The sequence below is a fragment of the Homalodisca vitripennis genome, chromosome 2 (genome assembly GCF_021130785.1).
Source record: "Homalodisca vitripennis isolate AUS2020 chromosome 2, UT_GWSS_2.1, whole genome shotgun sequence".
Taxonomy (NCBI): domain Eukaryota; kingdom Metazoa; phylum Arthropoda; class Insecta; order Hemiptera; family Cicadellidae; genus Homalodisca; species Homalodisca vitripennis.
In genome coordinates this window covers 55,290,727-55,309,065 of record NC_060208.1, presented here as the reverse complement: position 1 = coordinate 55,309,065, position 18,339 = coordinate 55,290,727, and the positions used below count along the sequence as shown (strand labels likewise).

Below are 18,339 nucleotides of genomic sequence, written 5' to 3'. Positions count from 1 at the left end.
ACTATGCAATTAATTTTTAAAACACAAAATACTCATAACATGTGCGTTATGTTGATGTTCCTCAGTAGAATACTAAGACAAAATGGGTTAACCAATCGGCACCTTATTATGGAATGGCAGAGACAAATAAAAACTACAAGTAAGTAATACTTTTTTACATCTTCATACAAATTTGTATAATATCATTTCTGGTTATACATCTCAGTAAAAGACTCCAATTTGATATCTTTTGGCATGTTGTTAGGTTTTGGTACTTAATATGTTCTTATAAAAATCAATTTGCAAAAGTCAATATTTTTGTAAAGTCTACCAACAAACTCTTTCGAGACCCTTGATTGTTTTGTTCCACAACTAAAGCATGCTTTAGATAGTTGATATGATTTGACATAACTTTATCTGTCAAAAGTAGAATATATGACGATTACGATGCATAAATATTTTGTTATTGGAATGATAAACTGACCATTCTACACTGTGGAAAAATTTCTTTACAGGACTTAAAACACCTCAAGTTTGATTTCATTAAACTATTTTAAATATCAAAGATTGTAGATAAAGAGACTTTCATTCTTATTCATAACAGTACAAAAGAAGAAAATGACTTCTTATTTGTCTCTATTAGAAAACTTTTGCCATTTGCTTGTGCCATTTACTTGTTATGTGTAATTGTTATACATGCTGTAAATGCATTATTTTGAAAAAACAATGTATTTATTGCCTCAAAGCCGGCTGTAACAACTATTAGCAAACAAACCTAATTGATTATTACATACTAGATTAAAATATCTGAGTAGGATTATAATATAAGCCAGAGGGCCCCAATGTGTGTGTCATGGTACCCAGAGATGCTGTCAAGCATTATAAAGAACTACTGCTGTCTTGCAAAAACAATATCTAATGTTAACTGGTAGACCTCACAGTACACTTCTGAGGTAAGCAACAGGCCCTCAAGGCTTAAACCCATTGCAGATCACTGACGAGCTGTGCTCGTCACGCAGCGACCGGGCGTAACGGTGGTCTGCTTTTAAGTTTCCCTCCAAATAGTTCTATTAATGTCTGATAGATTGGGCGATCGTCTTCACTTGTCAACTAAGAGTGTTTAACAACGGTCTACGTTCAGAGTTTTCAAAAGTTTTATAAATATCCTACAGATCGTAGTTGTATGTCGAAGTTGAAAAATCATTCATATGAGTTTACTCTCTGCTTTTTAGCGCTTCTGATTGGTTGTTTTCCTCCGCTGTTATTATAATAATAACTAGTATCGCATTTTATGGTATAATTTGCGTGTCATAATATGAGCTGATTGAAATGGAAATCTTACGATCGTCTGAACTTGATCGATATTTATTAGAGATATTTATTACAATAGTTAATAAACAATATATTGTATTTAATTATTTTGTTTTTAAGAATATAGATGGAGATATTTTTATAAACTGGAATCCAGTTCAACGTAGAAATGAAATGAATATACAATAGCGAGCGATATGATGTGGCGCACCATTACTGTTTGTTCGGCCGCTGACTGTAAATTAATTCGTGCCCGCGCGCCAAAACAATACGATCCGCAAAGTGTATGGTAATAGGCTCCCCCTTAGAAGACGAAGAAGATTGCATTTACATGTCATTAACTCATATGTATACATATAATTAGACACTAATATAACAAAAGCTTACTAACCTCCTACAATCATCCTCTTTGGTGGCAGTTTTGGAATCAGCCTGTATGGAAAACGGTTGAGTAGGACATCATACAGTGCGACAAAATCATTGTATCTACGATTTACAGTTGAATCAAACCGCTGCAATATACACACATCTTGGTTATTATCTATATACAAATTCAAAAAAGCAAAAAGAAAATCATTTTAGGTAAACCAATTAATAGTTTTATAGTGATCAAACACTAAAAGAAGTGGTTTTGAAAAATAAGCAACTACAAAACTCATGACCTTTTTACAGATAAAAGACATGCCAAAAGCCCCAAAACAATAGAGTGTAATGGTATGTCTCCAACTATGTTCCGAGAAACTAAAACACCAAGACTTGTCATGGTAGTAGTTAATATATTCTTACCCAATGCATGTAATTTTAATACAATTATTTCAAGATTTAATTTATTTATATAAACTTATAAAATTTGGATATTTACAAAACTTTAACACAGTTTTTTGATGTTTAATTCAATTTTGGTTTTGGAAAAAATAAAGTTAGTACAATAAATTCTACATAAATAGCAAGATATCAAGCTTTTGGGGCAAGACTGACACAGCTTTCTGTTGAAGCAAAATACGATTTTACACACAGAATCTTTCTTTGTAAATATAATGGAAATAAAATGCGTACATTACAATTATTTGCTCTTAAAATGTTCAACAGTTTTAATGCATATTTTTCTTTGCAGCATTTTGAACTTGATAATTGGCTAAGTACATGTAGAGGTAACACGCAATGTATAGTAAAACAAGTATATGAATAAATAACACAAAGTTGTTGATATCAATAAAGAGAGAAAATTCTAACAGTACAAATTGAGTTATTTTTTAGTACAAAATGTTTGAATGAATTTAGAAAGGAAATAAATAACATATATTTTAGAGAAGTTACACTAACCTAGAGTAGTCAGTTTATTAATGAATCTTGTTGAATGTCTGTATATTAATTTATTATAGCATACAAAATGTAAATGTAACAAAATGTAATCATTTTTTTGACATAAATGTAGTCTAGTTATAGGAGGTAGAGTCAAAAAGTTCCCAGAGTCAATATACAATCAAATTTACAAATATACAACCAGTGCACTCGCCAGTAGGAAATTAGTTTTGCAGCAGTTGGTACTACTTCTGGAGAGAAAATATGTGTTGGTATCGCTCAGTTGCCATTGTTTACTTGTGCTGTGGATCGCCCTACGTTGCAGTGCCAATTTGCTGATGATCCGCCTCACGTTGGCTGCGGTAATTTGCTGAAGATCGCCCTACGTTGACTGCGTCAATTTGTCGCGATATCTGCCCGTCGTAGTTGTGTCAATTTGCTGTGTCGGTTTTTTAGTGTTGTTGACGCCCCATGTAGTTGTGCGCCTTTTTGTTACCAGTCCCACGTTGCTGTACCATTTTGCTCCGGATGGTGTTGGTCGCCATCTTGCTCAAAATCTGCCCAAAGCTAGCTGCGTTCCCTTGGTACTGCTTGAAACTCTGCCACCTTCCAGATAAACAAATTGCTGTCCCAATCCTCTCCCAATCACTACTCAAAATGTGCTCCCTCTCATTGGTGATGTAAATTACTTCGTGTTAGCTAACTCATACTATTCCAACTTAATACCAAATTACTATTAAATTTGAATGTCTGTGGTGTTGTCACCAACAACAAGTCTATGTCTATCTCAGGTTTTTAAATAGGTTGACTAGTGGTTAAAAAATTTAATATCACTCCATTAAAGTTCCTATCACACTTTTTTATAAATGGGATACTCAAAGAAAAGTCAAACCAAGTGACCTTGACGTTAATTTATTCCATATTACACTGTCCATACATATATAATTCCACTCACCTTGCTTTGATAATTTAAGAGTTTAACATAATATCCCATCCTTCATTAAAATTTCAATACACCATATTACAGTTTCCTATTAATTTCACCACTACTATCTCAGGAGAATCCACACAACCTCCTTGCTTCAAGCCTGGAAAGAGAAGACGGAATCTCCGTATAAAACTACACATACCGACTCAAAACAATACTCATCCCCTCTCCCGTTAAAATCAGCGTCTTCACGAATAAATATAATTTGATTCTTTTCTTATAATTGTCGAAATTTATCACGTTTACTATAATTAATCAATTTAAGTCTTTCTATTTTCTTTTTATTATTTTTTCAAAGCTTTTTATTTAAATTTTTAGCAACATGTGCTTTATGACGTCATCAATATACAAGTCATTTATCCCACAATTGGCTTTTCTGCGTAATTCTATTTAGTACTTTTGTAAAACACGAATTTTGGTTATGTTTACTTCATTTTAATTAATCAAATCTTTTTCCGTATAAAGTTTAATATATTTCTTCGTTATTAATTAAATAAATCTCAATTCCGACAACATGTGATTTACTGACGTCACAGTCTGCCGATTCACTGACGTCACAGTCTGCCAATTCCCCGCGAATATTCAAATGTCGTAATTTGACCTGTTACACAACCCCCATATATAAATTGATCACATATTTGTTGTCAATTTATATTTCTCCTCCGAGTAATTAAATCTTTTAAATTTTTGTTCAATTAAACTATTATTTAAATTTCTTGATAATTTTGTTAACACCTGTAAGAGTATTCACTTAAAATAAAGTAAATAATATCAAATAATAATAAATTTTGATATAGTATAATATATTTATGGGCTCAAAGTATAATATATTTTGAGCCCAAAATCAATAGAGTTCTTTCTTGGACTAAGAGGAACCCATGTACTAAGTTGTACTAACTTTCCTATGAAGAGTTATATTTCCTAAGGTGAATCGAAAAACAGTTACAGTTACAGAAGATTCGGTTATTTATTAGATCAGTGTTATTCTGTGTTGTGTACCTTGCTTGAAATGAGATACTCCACATGTTTCATGAACAGCCCTTTCTTCTCTGGTACCACCTCGACCTCAATGGTGTCTGTCCGGAAGAGGTCACAGTAACGCAGGTGAGATGAGGTGCCCAGGTAAACAGTTGGCAAACCTGTCAATCCACAATTTTAATTTATATACATTGTTTAGTATGATATGAGCTACATAAATAATTAAAATACTTTTATGGGAAACACTAATCCGAATAAATAGTGCAATATATAGAAAAGCTTATTTTTTGTTTACATGCTAGGTATCTCCCATACTTCTGGAAAGTCTGGGTTTGCGCCATTTAAATCTACTGAATGGGCTATCAAATGTGAAAGTGCAATAAAAATTGCAAATCTTTCCAAAAAAATAACTTTAGTATTTGTAGCATGATTTTTTCAATGACATTCTAATTTACTGGGTTTATAAAGTAATCACTTAATAAATATAATTGGAAAATAATGAGATGCTTTACGAATATAACTTAGGTATAATGCTGAATTTCACAAAAACAAACAATCTCTATGATCCTTATCATGGTTTCAATTGAATTTAAACCTACTTTAATACTCAATCTTTTATAACTTTTAAAAATGATATGAGAGAGAGAGAGATGCCGTTTTTGTTATTTTTTTTTACGTATTGGTTTATAAATAATGATACCTTAATACAAAACTAGTAAATTTTGTGAAAAACAAATTTATTTTTTCTGATGCATGGTTTTTGGGTTTAAAAATCACAAAAAATAAATTTTAGAAAATAGAAAATGTATTTGATGATAACATACTAAACATAGATATTCAATTGAAACAAGATTGTTTTTTTATTTTGTCATAATCAACTCTTACATAATTGTAGGATACGCATAAAAATATTTTAGCACGAATATCGACTTGGGAAATCACCAAACAGAAAAGGATATTTCAACTGAAAATTTTGAAAATGCATTAATTTGGCTTATTAGAATTGAGAATGCATTGGTATGGTTATTCGTGTCTAGGTACTGTTATCAAATTACCATGTGTTTTCTACGTTGTTCTTTTAAATTCTTGGTAGCTTGTTCATCACCACTGGTTCTTCCACTGAATACTATTGGATATATCATTAAATTTATTACAAAACATTATCCTTCAAGATAAATAATTTTGAAACCTTTCAAATGCCCCTATATTGGAACAGGAATTAATATTATTTGTATTGTGTTTTTATTTCTTTTGATTAGCTTAACATAAGTTCCAAATTTAAACTTAACTATTTATAAGATGTGGTTTTTAAAATAAAAAAATGAGCGCACAGACACTAAATAAAGCAAGCTAGGATGTTCATGTGAAACTTTTGCTTGTTTTTAAACCAACCTTTAGTGAAAATATGTGTAAATACATACTTATATATATTTATGTAAATGCATACATATGTATATTAATATACCATGCATCAACAAAAACTGTAGCAGAGGTAAGTTTAAAAGGAGAGAGACATGCAATGACATGATTCTGCTCTCAGCTTTCCTTGCCTTGTATGTTGTTACTTGTTAATTTGGTTACTCTGTCTCAATTCAGTTATTGTGGCTGATACAATTGGTTGTGAATTATATAAGTTAATATGATAGTGTATTTTATGTAGTAATAGAAATTTTCTAAATGTTTTAAACACCTAGGTTTTCTTCTATAAAACACTTCAACATGGCTGGTGAATTTTGCGATTGCAAACTGTTCAAACTATCACAGAAAAACAACTGTTTGGATACAATGGTTTCTTTAATCCCTCCATGGAATTAGAGATGTACATAACAAACGAAAAGGAATAATAAGAGAACTGGATAGACGGTTAACAGAGAAATGCCCTGATGTTTGTTTAACAGTAATAAATGTTTAGTCAGGGACCAGAACTTTCATTAGAACCAGACAATTAAACAGAAGCGTGGAAAGAAAACTAAGTGAATTGAAAAAAAAATCAAATAAGTGATTAAAGTCCAATAAAACACTGTAAACAATAGTAAGTCTTTGGTTACCACGACATCTCAATATATACAAACTACTGAACCTCTAATAAATATATACAACACAGCAAGGATATATTTAATTATTGCTATATTCTGTAAATATGTGCCTTGGTCAGTCTCAAGCCTGTAAACGAGCTGACAGCTCCGAAACGTAAAGAGTAATTTTTATGTCAGAGAATGTTTGAATGTCACCATTTAGTTATTTGTTACTGAAAAAATAAGTAAACCTTTTAAACCTTAATATGAGACATTTCCAACAATTCTATGAGGTGTAAAAATGTTTGACATTGTTCTTACAGTGGGAGTGTTGGCCATCTTCTCACTACAGCTGACTCTTAACATAAATAATTAACAATCGCTTTATTTACCTTAACTCAAAATCAACTAATAACATGCACACTTGCATTCAGACAGCTTAGAGCGTTACTGTTAGATTGGTGAATAGGCAACTGCCGCTGATGAAACTTACCTGAAAAAAAAAAAAAAACTACCTAGCATACTGAAAGTTTCATGTGATTAAAATTCTTAAAACTGTGACAGTAAATAAAATATCAGTTATAGACTTTCACTGTTAGTAAGCTCATTTAGTAATAATTAGAATACAGAAGACAGGATGTGTTTACAACATTTTAACATCTTCTACAGAGAGTGAGTGATATGTTTAAAACTCTGTAGTTTCAATTCAGTATGTCGCGTAAACTGTGGCTATCATACTAGCTACGTCATATGCTTGCCAGGAAGGAACCACTTTCTGAATCGCAGTGCAATAGTACTTATATACAGCCCAGGTATAAGTTGGAATTCAAGAGGTTAAGCCTTTGCAGGCTGGTGGCAGCAATTAATTTTGGTGAAAGTAAGAGTGTGGTTACATTGTAATAACTTCTTTTGCTTTATAATACAGAAATGGAATTTCAGATATTTAAAATGCATGTTCTTCAACATTGTTACATAAAGTTTAAATTAACAAAACATTCTTTGTACATTAAAAAATTTGCACACAAAACAAATAAAAATAATAAACAAGTAGATTTTTAATAAACCAACAATGTTTTTACACAGAGAAAACAATTCATTTACATATCTAAAAATTCTAACTTAAAACAAAAATATTTCAAAATGCACACCAATATGTGTTTTTTATCTATTATTCTACACGAAATCCAGTCACTATATTATTGTAAAAGATTCATAGTTCAAAAAGTTTTAACTGTTTTCATATATATAAAAGCAAAGTAATACTAGAATTTACATGGTTTACTGTTTCTTCTGTAGTAATTTACTAGAACTTAAAAAAGCCTTGAAGCAATTTTGCATTGCAAAAAACAAAGGTGTAGTGACACTTAACATTTAAGTTCAAGTTTAATAAGCTTTATTTCCAAAAACAAGCATTGTTCACAAATCCATCACTATCATTTGAATTATATTCACAATCATGGAGCATGAGGGGAACTGGGATCGTTTGTCACAGTTCGTCCGGGGCATCCTCCTGGAAAAGAAACCCGATCTGGACCGCGAAGTGGCCCAGATCCCTTGACCGAGCGGCTTGATAAGGAGCGAGCCCCACAGGCTTGAGTCAAATTTAGGCCTAGCCTGAAGTAATGTGATAAACAATCCCAGGTTAGAATCCTAAAGAGTAGAGGAGGTTTTTTAGTGGGTAAACCCGTTTTTAGGGGAGTCCCACACTACAGGCTCACCACCTGCGTGCGTAATTAGCTGGTAATAGTTGAAACAAACAAACAAATTCAACAAAAACAGGTTAGCTTCACTAATGAAAATATGGTTAGTTTTTGCATTTAAAAAATTAGTATGAACATCAAAATGATCTAGTGGAAATACAGTGAAATAAGTGAACAGTTAATTGCAGACCACATAACCAGCACGTGAGCCAGCATTTGGTCCCGACCAAGCAGCCTGTAATACGCTTGTGAGTCTATTCCAAAGAAGAATTTTTGTTTAAAGTTTGTTATTTACAATGGAAGGATTGAAAGGAAAACAGGATTTCGGACATTTTCCAACGATAGCAAATGTCCGAAATCCTGTTATCCTTCCAAAGAAGATCTTCATAAAGATTTCTCTTCAAGAATACAGTAAGGAATAAAGAATATAGTATGATAAAACATATTGAATACCAAATCAATAGTCCCCATTGTATATCTAAACTGGAAACTTGACAAATAGACAGGAAAGAGCCAATACTGTTTGACAAGGTCAGTACTGATATAAAGTGCTACAATCACATACATGATTTGATAATGAGCTATTTCTAACTGACTCAAAATTTGTTGCCTTAAATTGTGCAGTCATAAACTTATCACCTGAAGCTTGGTTGTCGAAAAGCTCCAGAGACAGGTCTCGGCCTTGCTGTGCCCACCCAACCAATGCCAGGGCAGCAAACAGCTGATCTGAGCTGACATGGTCATCCGCTAACTGTAGCAGCTCCCATATCTGTACAGAGCACCACAATTTGACCTTGCCATTTTTTCCAGTCTTCTATTAATTTTTGATGTTCCATGAAATCTAAATATCTGTGCACTAACTTTTGAAATATTGATTATCCTGCCTCTAATATGAAATCCTAAACATATTATCTAAATGGTTAGTAAAATTGACCCACTGAATTACTTTTGAACATGTACAGAAAAAATATTGCTAAAAAATCTTTTAACCTATGAAGTAGTGGGAATATTGACATTAGGCTAAGGAATGCTGTGTTGAACATTAATGTAGTAGTAGTAGTAGTAGTAGTAGTAGTAGTAATAATAATAATAATAATAATACTGAAACCTAAAATTCATATTAATTAATTTAAGGTACATGCATAACTCTTAATATAATGATTCAAAGTTTTATGTACTGTAAAAACACATAATTAATTTTAGTTGATAGCATAAATAGTACATTACTGTGATATTCACTATTAATGGAATCAAATGTTATCTTGCAACTGTAAAAGATTACAACTAAATAAAAGTGTCTATCTTTATCTCTATACTGGGTCAAAACTCAACATGTTAAACAAAAATCTTTGAACTAACCATGTTCAATAGTCTATAGTCTTTATTACATATTCTTTGAGAAATGTACATGTGTCAAAAGTTCTATACAGATTGGTCAAGTTGTGTTGGTTATGTTTTCTCCTCCAGCCCAGGAATTCATCCACAGATTTGAATGGTCTGTTGATAAGTCATCTGGTCAGGGTCGTTTTCAGCTTCTGTTCTTTGAGTGACTTCATGTTGTCTGGTAGAAGGTTGAACAGCTTTTGGTCCATGTACAATGGTTTCTTTTCAAACCACTGGCATGGCGAGTGTTATGTCTATGGATGTTGGTGCCTCGTTGTAGATGTTCCTTGTCAACATGAACTTCTCGGATGTATAAGCCAACTAATGTTAAATCTTTTGGTTGGGGGGAAAAGATTTGCAGCTCTCTCTAGGACCCAGTTCTGAGATTATCCTGATGATTTTTTTCTGAATCAGCAGAATTCTATCAAGGTTTCTTGTTGTGGTCTCTCAACAAACTATGAGGCTGAATCTCGTGTGTGACTCGAACAGAGCGTCGTACGCAACTTTAGTTGTGGCTTCATCACTAATATGCTTGATTCTTTTTAAAACATACAGGCATGAACTTAGTTTATTGGAAAGACTATGATTATTCCATTGTAGGTTGTTGTCAACTATCATTCTAAGAAACTTGGCATGAGTTTCCACTTTATATCTAGAAGTGCTGGAATTCCGAACTTTCTTCTTCCAAATGCAAGCTGTCTTGTCTTATCAGTGTCAACTACTAAATCATTCTCGTTACAATACTGGTAAGCCATGTTCAATGCAATGTATGAGTTGATAGCTATGTTGTTTGAGGATGATTTAGACACCAACCGTGTTGTGTTATCAGTATACATCAGAGGGGAGCAATGCGTGCCTAGGTATTGTGGCATGTCATTCGTCAGGAGGATGAACAGGACTGGCCCCAATACAGAGCCCTGAGTTACTTACTCTCCTCATGATTGGAAGAGGCTTTGATCTTGTTACTTGGGTCATACCATTTTGTGTGTTTGTATCTCAACGATTTGACTTTTTCCGTTCAGATAACTCCTCAATCACGCTTTTGCCTGTCCTTATATTCCAAGTTGTTGAGTTAATAATAATAAGAATCAGTTCATTTGCCAAGCAATCAAAGGCCTTTACTGAAATCCAACATGATACCAGCAACCATGTATCCCTCCTCAAAAGATTTGATGATAAATTCTACCAGTTTGATCTTGGCTGATGCTGTTGACCTCCCTTTGACAAAGCCATGTTGGTCTTCTGTCAGGATGTTGTGGAGTTGGCAGTAGTCCTCACATTTTTCAAGACTACTCTTTCAATCACCTTATAAATGTAGAAATTAATGATATTGGTATATAGTTGCCACCTCAGTATGGGATCCGCTTTCAGCTGGTAGAGGTGGTAATAAAGCTCTGCTACAGTATTTTAGTAGTTTTGCTAATATTTCGTCGAGTCAGGCTGAGATTTTTGACTTAATGCTTTCTATTATAGCCTTATTTCCTTAATTTCTTGTTCGTTAATGAGAGTTAGTTGTGTTAAGTCATGGTTGGAGACAGTCAGGTGTGGTGCAGTTTGTTTTGAGGGTCTTGGTTGTGAGTTGAGAGTATTTTCTGCTATGTTAGTAAAGTAATGGTTGGATATTTTACGTGGTTCAGTGGTTAACTGTCCTATACAGAAAAGAAAATCTTAAAAATACCATATACACTTAAATTAAGTTCAAAAAAGTTTATAAAAAAGTACAAAACTTGTTGATAAAAACTGAAATTTTTATAAAGCAAATTTTGTTTGTAATAATATGTATTATATTCCTAATTAGAAAAAAATAACAAAATTATGAAAATTTGTTGGGTAGTTGTTTTACAACAGCTTTCTTCCTAAAAGCTTATGAATATGCAAAAAAAACCGCCCGACACTTTATGCATATGCCTTGGGAAAAAGCCAGCGGCACTCAAAGGGTTAAAATGATAAATAATAGTTTGTTTTGTGTAAATAATTTGTGGTAATGAATTTTAACTATCTTAAATTCATGCACTACTATGATTTCAAATCGATTTACAACTAAAGATTTCAGATTAAAACAAATTTGAAACACCAATTCTAAACACAATTGGATCAGTTTAAAAACAGTCTTCTGTTATCAAAAGTGGAATTTTTCTAGTTTTAAGTTAAATACCTGATCCAGTTTCTCATCTCTGAGTTTTGACTTCTTGATGAATGATCGGAGAACATCCTTCCTGGAGAACTCTGGTGATACAAGAGAGTTGATCTCTGCTTCAACCTCACGGTACTGTGCAGGAACTGACCCTGTCATACAAAGTATTCCATCTAGGTTAAGTCATCAAACCAGCTCTTTGTTTACGAATAGAGGTATTGTAAAACTTATGACTACAGACTTCAGACCCGTACATAACGAACAAACATGAAAATATTTTGTTAACTATTTGGTTCAGATTTACTATTAGTTGGACATGTTTGGTATACAACTGTTTTTGGTATTTAAATTCAGTACCAGTAACTATCAGACTGACAGCTAATGTTAAACAAAGTTCTAAACTCAAAATAACAGCACGTTAGAAGACAATTTTATATTTTACTTAAAGATGGAATTTAAAATAAACACAAAGTTATCATTCCTTTGAATTTTTGTATCAATGTAAATCCAAAAATTACAAAATATTAAAAATTGGTCAGCCACCAGAGAATAATGTAGATCCTAGCTCCAGGGTTAACTAGATATAACTTAAAAACACTAATTCAGAATTTCTAAAATGCTTATGCTTAATCCATTATAATAATTAAATGAGAAAACTCGGTTGCTACACCGTGCTTAGAGATCATGCGCCAGAAACATGATAGAGCACTCAAATGTGCACCTGATGAGACAATGAGACTGTCATTTCACCTATTTAGAGGTGTCTCTGATGTCAAAACAATGTAAAGGTTCATTTTGTGCTTCTTCATCGCCAAATTTCTTTGGATCTCTTCAGACAAACGTGTGTCCAGATTCCAGGAATAAAGTCTAAGACAGTGTCAGATACCAGACGCTGCAATAAAAGGAGAGTGATTTAGAGCTAAAAACCAACATTCAAATTGAATCAACCCTTTCTACCATAGCTAAGTAAACGTTAAAGTTTCTAAACTTAAGTTTAATTACTGGCTGTCGCAAATGTACAGGCTGAACCATAGTACTGGGTGCCTCATTCTCACATCAAGCACCACTCACCATCCCCCACTAGTAAAACATGGTGCAGTTTGAGCTGGGAAGCAATCACTCGTCACTTGTGCAGTGTAGTTTACTATTCCTTATGCCTTATATAAAGCTCTTTTGCGTTTTAGACTTTAGTTGTGGCTTGAGGCATTAGTGTTCATAATTTTTGTAACTGCTGACTGGCAACACCAACTACTGGACTTCAGTTGAAACTGGGTGGTTCCTAAAAGTCAGATGGTTTGGAGAAAAGTCGATTTCTATATTGAATGTTGTGAACAAGAAGGGAGCACAGCATTTTCCGTTCCAGACTAATGACTGTCAGTTCGTTCGCACTGACTTACTGTGACATCTAGCGGAGATTTTTGGAATGTTTCAGTTGTTCCTAATAGTGTCGCTGTACAGTGTTGCTAGTCCTGTATTGAGGTGGCACCTGGTGATAACTTTTAAAACTATTTTACGGAGGCGGTACACAAGATCCGCTACGCCTCCAAGGTCACCATTTTATAAGGTCACTCCCCCAGAATGACACTAAGAAGCGTAAACTACTCAGGCAGTGGCTATGTGTGCAAACACACCACACGAACTGGACAAAGAAGAAAAGAAACCAGCTATGAATGTTCAACATATGAGGTCGCCCTTTGTATATATTCTTGTTTTGAGCAGTATCACACACTAGCAAAGTTTTAAAACGAGATTATTGCTTTTAACAATCTACAATGTATTTTTATATACATTTAAACTATAATAAACAAGTTTATTAACATTTAAAAGTTATTTTTATTTTACTTTCTAAAGGTCTGTCACTGGTCAGTGAGGCACTCAGTATGGACCGTCATAGTGGCACGGCAAATGCTGTGCGCACTCGTCAACAGGTTAATAATTTATATTTGGCTGAGAAATGTTTACAAACACTGAAGAAAATTCATGCAAAATTCAAAAGTAAATTGAACTTTACCGGATCCATTATGAGAAATAAGGATTATTATGAAAATGGACTATAGATAGATAATGACCATGACAAATAAAAACATTTTCATGGAAACCCAGGATGTAGCGCACAAACAATTTGTTTATTTGAAAAAAATCAAACAATATTGGGATGAGAAGAGTCCTATAGTTTTTACGGACGAATCTGACATTGATTGAAGAAAAGGATGGTCCTGGAGTAGCGGCACCTTTATTCAGTGGCAAGCGGCTTATTTTCCTTCACACAGGGAGAAAATGGGTTTTGTCAAAAGTTGCTAGCAATCCCAAGCGGCAGTATGTGGAGGGCCAGAATACAAACAGAACATTATCACTATAATGTGAACAGCAAGATGTATTTTAAATAGTTGAAATAAAATAATTCCCGATTTTACTTCCCATGCTATTGTCATTCTTGACAAAGTATCCTACAAGAATGTCCACTTTATAAAGCATAAAATCTAAATACTAGAATGGGGAAAGAATACTCCATTTTCATTGTCTATGTTGGAATTGGAATTATATGCTTAGTTAACCTACACAAACTAGATCACGTGCTTTTTAAAATAGATGAAATTGTGAGACAACATGAATTTGATATCCTCAGGCTCTATCCATATCATTTTGAACTAAAAAACCATAGAGCTAATTTGGGCTGATATAAAAAACTGGGATGCAGCTCACAATGTGACTTTCAAAATGCATGATGTTGAATGTCTTGCAAGAAAATTATGTGAAAATGTAGAAAAATCGTAAAAGGAACTTGATAGGAGTTCAAGGCCACTTGAAAGACTTGATAGATTTCTTATAATAGATTTAGGTGCAGACTACAGTGAAGAGGATAACAGCGACTTTCTTACAGATGACAGCAATTTTTCAGAAATGAAAGGGGTGATATGAAGAATTTTATAATGTTATAGCCCAAAATGACACTTTGTTAACCACTGTTTATTGTGGACGGATAAGAAGAGGACAATTTTAATTACGCAATCTGCGCCCACAAGTTCCTGGTGGAATGTCACCAAATTAATTCCGGGCAGTAGTAAGTGTATTACGTTTTCATACCCTTATGAGAGGAATAAGATTTGATGATAATGATACTAGTCGAGAGAGGCAAAAGACTAGACAACTTGCTTCTTTTAGGGATGTTTTTAAGAAGTTTGTTAGACGATCTATTGCAAGTTACTCTCAAGAGGAATACTTTGTAATAGACGAAATGCTGGAAGCCCTAGGAGGCAAATGCAAGTTCAGGCAGTATTTGGAAATAAACCTGATAAATATGGGGTGAAAATGTATGCATTGGTCGACTCTAGGTTCTTTTATACTTTAAATATGGAAATATACTGTGCCATAACTTCTAGGACCATATTAAAAAGATAACGATGAAGCTAGAGTCGTAGAAAGATCAATCAAACCAATCAATGGAAATGGACGGAATCTCACTACCGACAACTAACACGTCAGTTCCACTTGCTAACGACTTACTCGTAAAATCATAACATCACCACTGTTGGGACAATAATAAAAAATAAACCACAACTTTCTGAGATATTAAAAGATGTAAAAACAGGACCTGTTTGCAGGACTATGAATATAACCCCTTTACTGCCAAACCTGTGTTAACATGTGCTAAACCGCTGCTTCGCTACACTACACCTGGCAACCGTAAGATGTTACGCACTGGCCTCAAGTAGTGTTTATTTGAACTAATACAAATCCACAGTAGTGCTTTTAAATTGCTACTACACTCTGACGGTCAACTAAATAAATATCTATCAAAAAAGCAAATGTTATAGTTTTACCTAGATGTTAGAAACAGAATGTCGTTTACTAGTTTTTGAAGTTGCTACTGTATTTTTTTCTATTTTTATTGTAGTTCAGTCGGTATGGCTGAAATTTAAGTGACAAAATATTCAGAATGGTAAGGTTAGGTAGTGGCTACTTCCTGTCAATACCTCAGGTATAACGGGCAATATCTTTATCACCGTGGAAAAAAGGAAGGCTAGCTTTGTTCTAATCAAAGGAGTGAGGGAATACTGAAAGATACAGTACTCCCTCACGTTTGGGCTTGAAAAATTAAGTGAAGACTAGCTCTAGGCCCAAGGGCAAATAGTGATGTTGGTAACAATGGATTGGACAACAGTTGGCCTGTTTATGAAGGACTTGATTTTCTTATTTTCCTTCCTTACACATAGTTAGGTGGGAGATTATTTAACATATATGTGAAAACATATTAATTATTCCTGAAAATGCTGTGCAATCACAGTACTAATTAGAAACATCGGAGACCAGCAGAAAATAACAGAAGTAACAGTGATGTCATAACAATGCCGGATGCTGTCAATGCCAACATATAAATGGAATAGCAAAATCGCAAAGTCGGAAGACATCTGACATATGAGTTGTAAGTGTTAAAGGCTTTATGTAGCGTTAAAAACTGTCCCACATTATGTTTGAATGCCATTGTTTTAGTCTTAAAACATAAATAATGGGCCCAACAGTCAAGCACCCACAAAACACAATATTTTTTGGCAGAGTATGATAAGCGGACCCGGTTTTATATAGCTTATTACAATCACTGATACTTATATATCGAATAACAAAACTACTAATCAATATCAACATATCTGAAATACTAAATTAGTCATGTTTCAAATTAATAGAAATAGTTTAAACAATTACATAGTGTCATAAATAGTAAATGAACCATTACCAATAATCAAACAACTAAGACAGGTGGTAGGAAAAATGGCATTTAAATAATAAAGAAAACATAACAACAAAACAAACATTTTAAAACCGAGAAAGACACAGTAGCCTAAATCATCTTTTAGTGTTATTTTATATAGGCCTAGTTTTGTATAGTTAACTATCTTTTTTTAACAGAAGTTACTTAAATAGAACAAATTGTGTTTAGAATATGAAACTGCATGTACAGTTTGTCCAGATGATTTAGTTATTGTTCAAATTAATTACTATGGGTTTATTATGTTGATGGGTATAATAATTAAATGTCGTTTGATAATAATGATATAAAGAAATCAGGGTTGCTTATCCTACTCTACCCTATTCTTGTAAAGCATCCCTAATTTAACATTTACTGCAGTTATGTACTGCCTACCTTAAACTTGCAAATATAAGGAGTTGCAGCCTATTGTTCATTAATTTTCATTTCGACTTAGCAATACTTACCTAATAATACTCTGATAGGCATACCAAAAATCAATATAAAATATTTGTCTCAGTGAGATATACGTGAATGACAGTACTATTATCACACTTCACTTTGTAAAACTTGATTATTTTAGTAAAAGTTAAAAACGAAGTACGTGCATTCTACTGAATTACTATGATGTAATTCTTCGTAGTTATGAATCATAAGAACGTAACATAAAATAACACTTTTCACGATTGTAAAAAAATTGCACACAAATAAATAAGTTAATTACGTGAGACCTAACCTACATGTCAAATAAAAATACACACCAAACTATTATCCAATTTGCATAAATACAAGTTTGTACATTTAAACATGATGCCTCAGTGTTCTCTGTATTGTGATTGCCTTTTAATATTATTAACTCGTTCCCTGATGCTAGATCAATAAAAAATGTAAGTCACATTGTTACTGAATCCAAATGTTGGTAGATGTGTCAGTGGTACAATACATTCTGTGTTTGTATTTATTCTAGCTAAACTAGTACCTAATAATACTTTGTTTCCAAACAGTATTTATCTACAGGTTTTTATAGACAATTTTAGGAGATATCTGTATTTCGTTGTGTTAAATGTTCCCAGGATCATTATACAAAGGTTTGCAAGTAAACCTTCAACAGTACCCCTTTCTTGCGTTTCGTGGTCTGGTGAGCATTTGGCTAACTACAAAGGTTGTTCCGTGTATAGAGAAATACAAAACTTAAACAATTTCCTACCTTTAGAAAGAAGACTTTTGAAGCCAACCAGAGTCATTCAGGACGAAACAACCCAACTAGTGCTAACCAAACCCAGTCCTTTCAAAATAGTCACTGAAGGAGTAACCTTCGCTCAAGCCGTACAGAATATCACAGAAATTACAGTTTTCCTTTAAGGAAACAAGAATCTAACAGACACTTAGATGAATCTGAAAGTTTATTCAACATAATTTTAAAACATCTGTTGAACACTTTAAAAATATTTGATCTAAACATGCAGAAAAGATTAGTACGTTACCTACTATTGTTTCTCGTCTAAAATGAATATTCTTCCTAACATAGCTTTATCAAATACCAACGGGTTAACTCAGCATGGTCAAGAAGTCAAGTTATTCATCACCCTGCATATTTTAGACCTCTTACTTATTCCAGAAACTATACCAATTATATAATATACCAATCATCTTGACAACACGGCCCATGGAGGTAGTGCCATTTCAGTTAAAGACACAATTAAACATTATGAACTACTCAGATTTAGAGAGAATCACTTTCAAGCTTCCATCATTTTTCTTGAAAATTGGTTAGGTCTTATTAAATTTTCAGCAATTTATTGTCC

At 33.2% G+C, this 18,339-nt stretch overlaps 1 protein-coding gene across 1 annotated transcript in view; it reads right to left on the bottom strand.

Annotated features, from left to right (window-relative positions):
• Positions 1-17,282, bottom strand: part of LOC124353976 (sorting nexin-8-like) — a 28,422-nt gene extending 11,140 nt beyond the window's left edge. Inside the window, exons 1-5 of the mRNA XM_046804069.1 lie at positions 17,002-17,282; positions 11,812-11,942; positions 8,913-9,042; positions 4,580-4,719; positions 1,682-1,802 (exon numbers count right to left, since the gene is read on the bottom strand). Coding sequence (XP_046660025.1) covers positions 1,682-1,802; positions 4,580-4,719; positions 8,913-9,042; positions 11,812-11,942; positions 17,002-17,023 — 544 coding nt within the window. The 5' untranslated portion in view covers positions 17,024-17,282. The remainder of the gene's footprint in view (positions 1-1,681; positions 1,803-4,579; positions 4,720-8,912; positions 9,043-11,811; positions 11,943-17,001) is intronic.
• Positions 17,283-18,339: the final 1,057 nt, after the last annotated feature.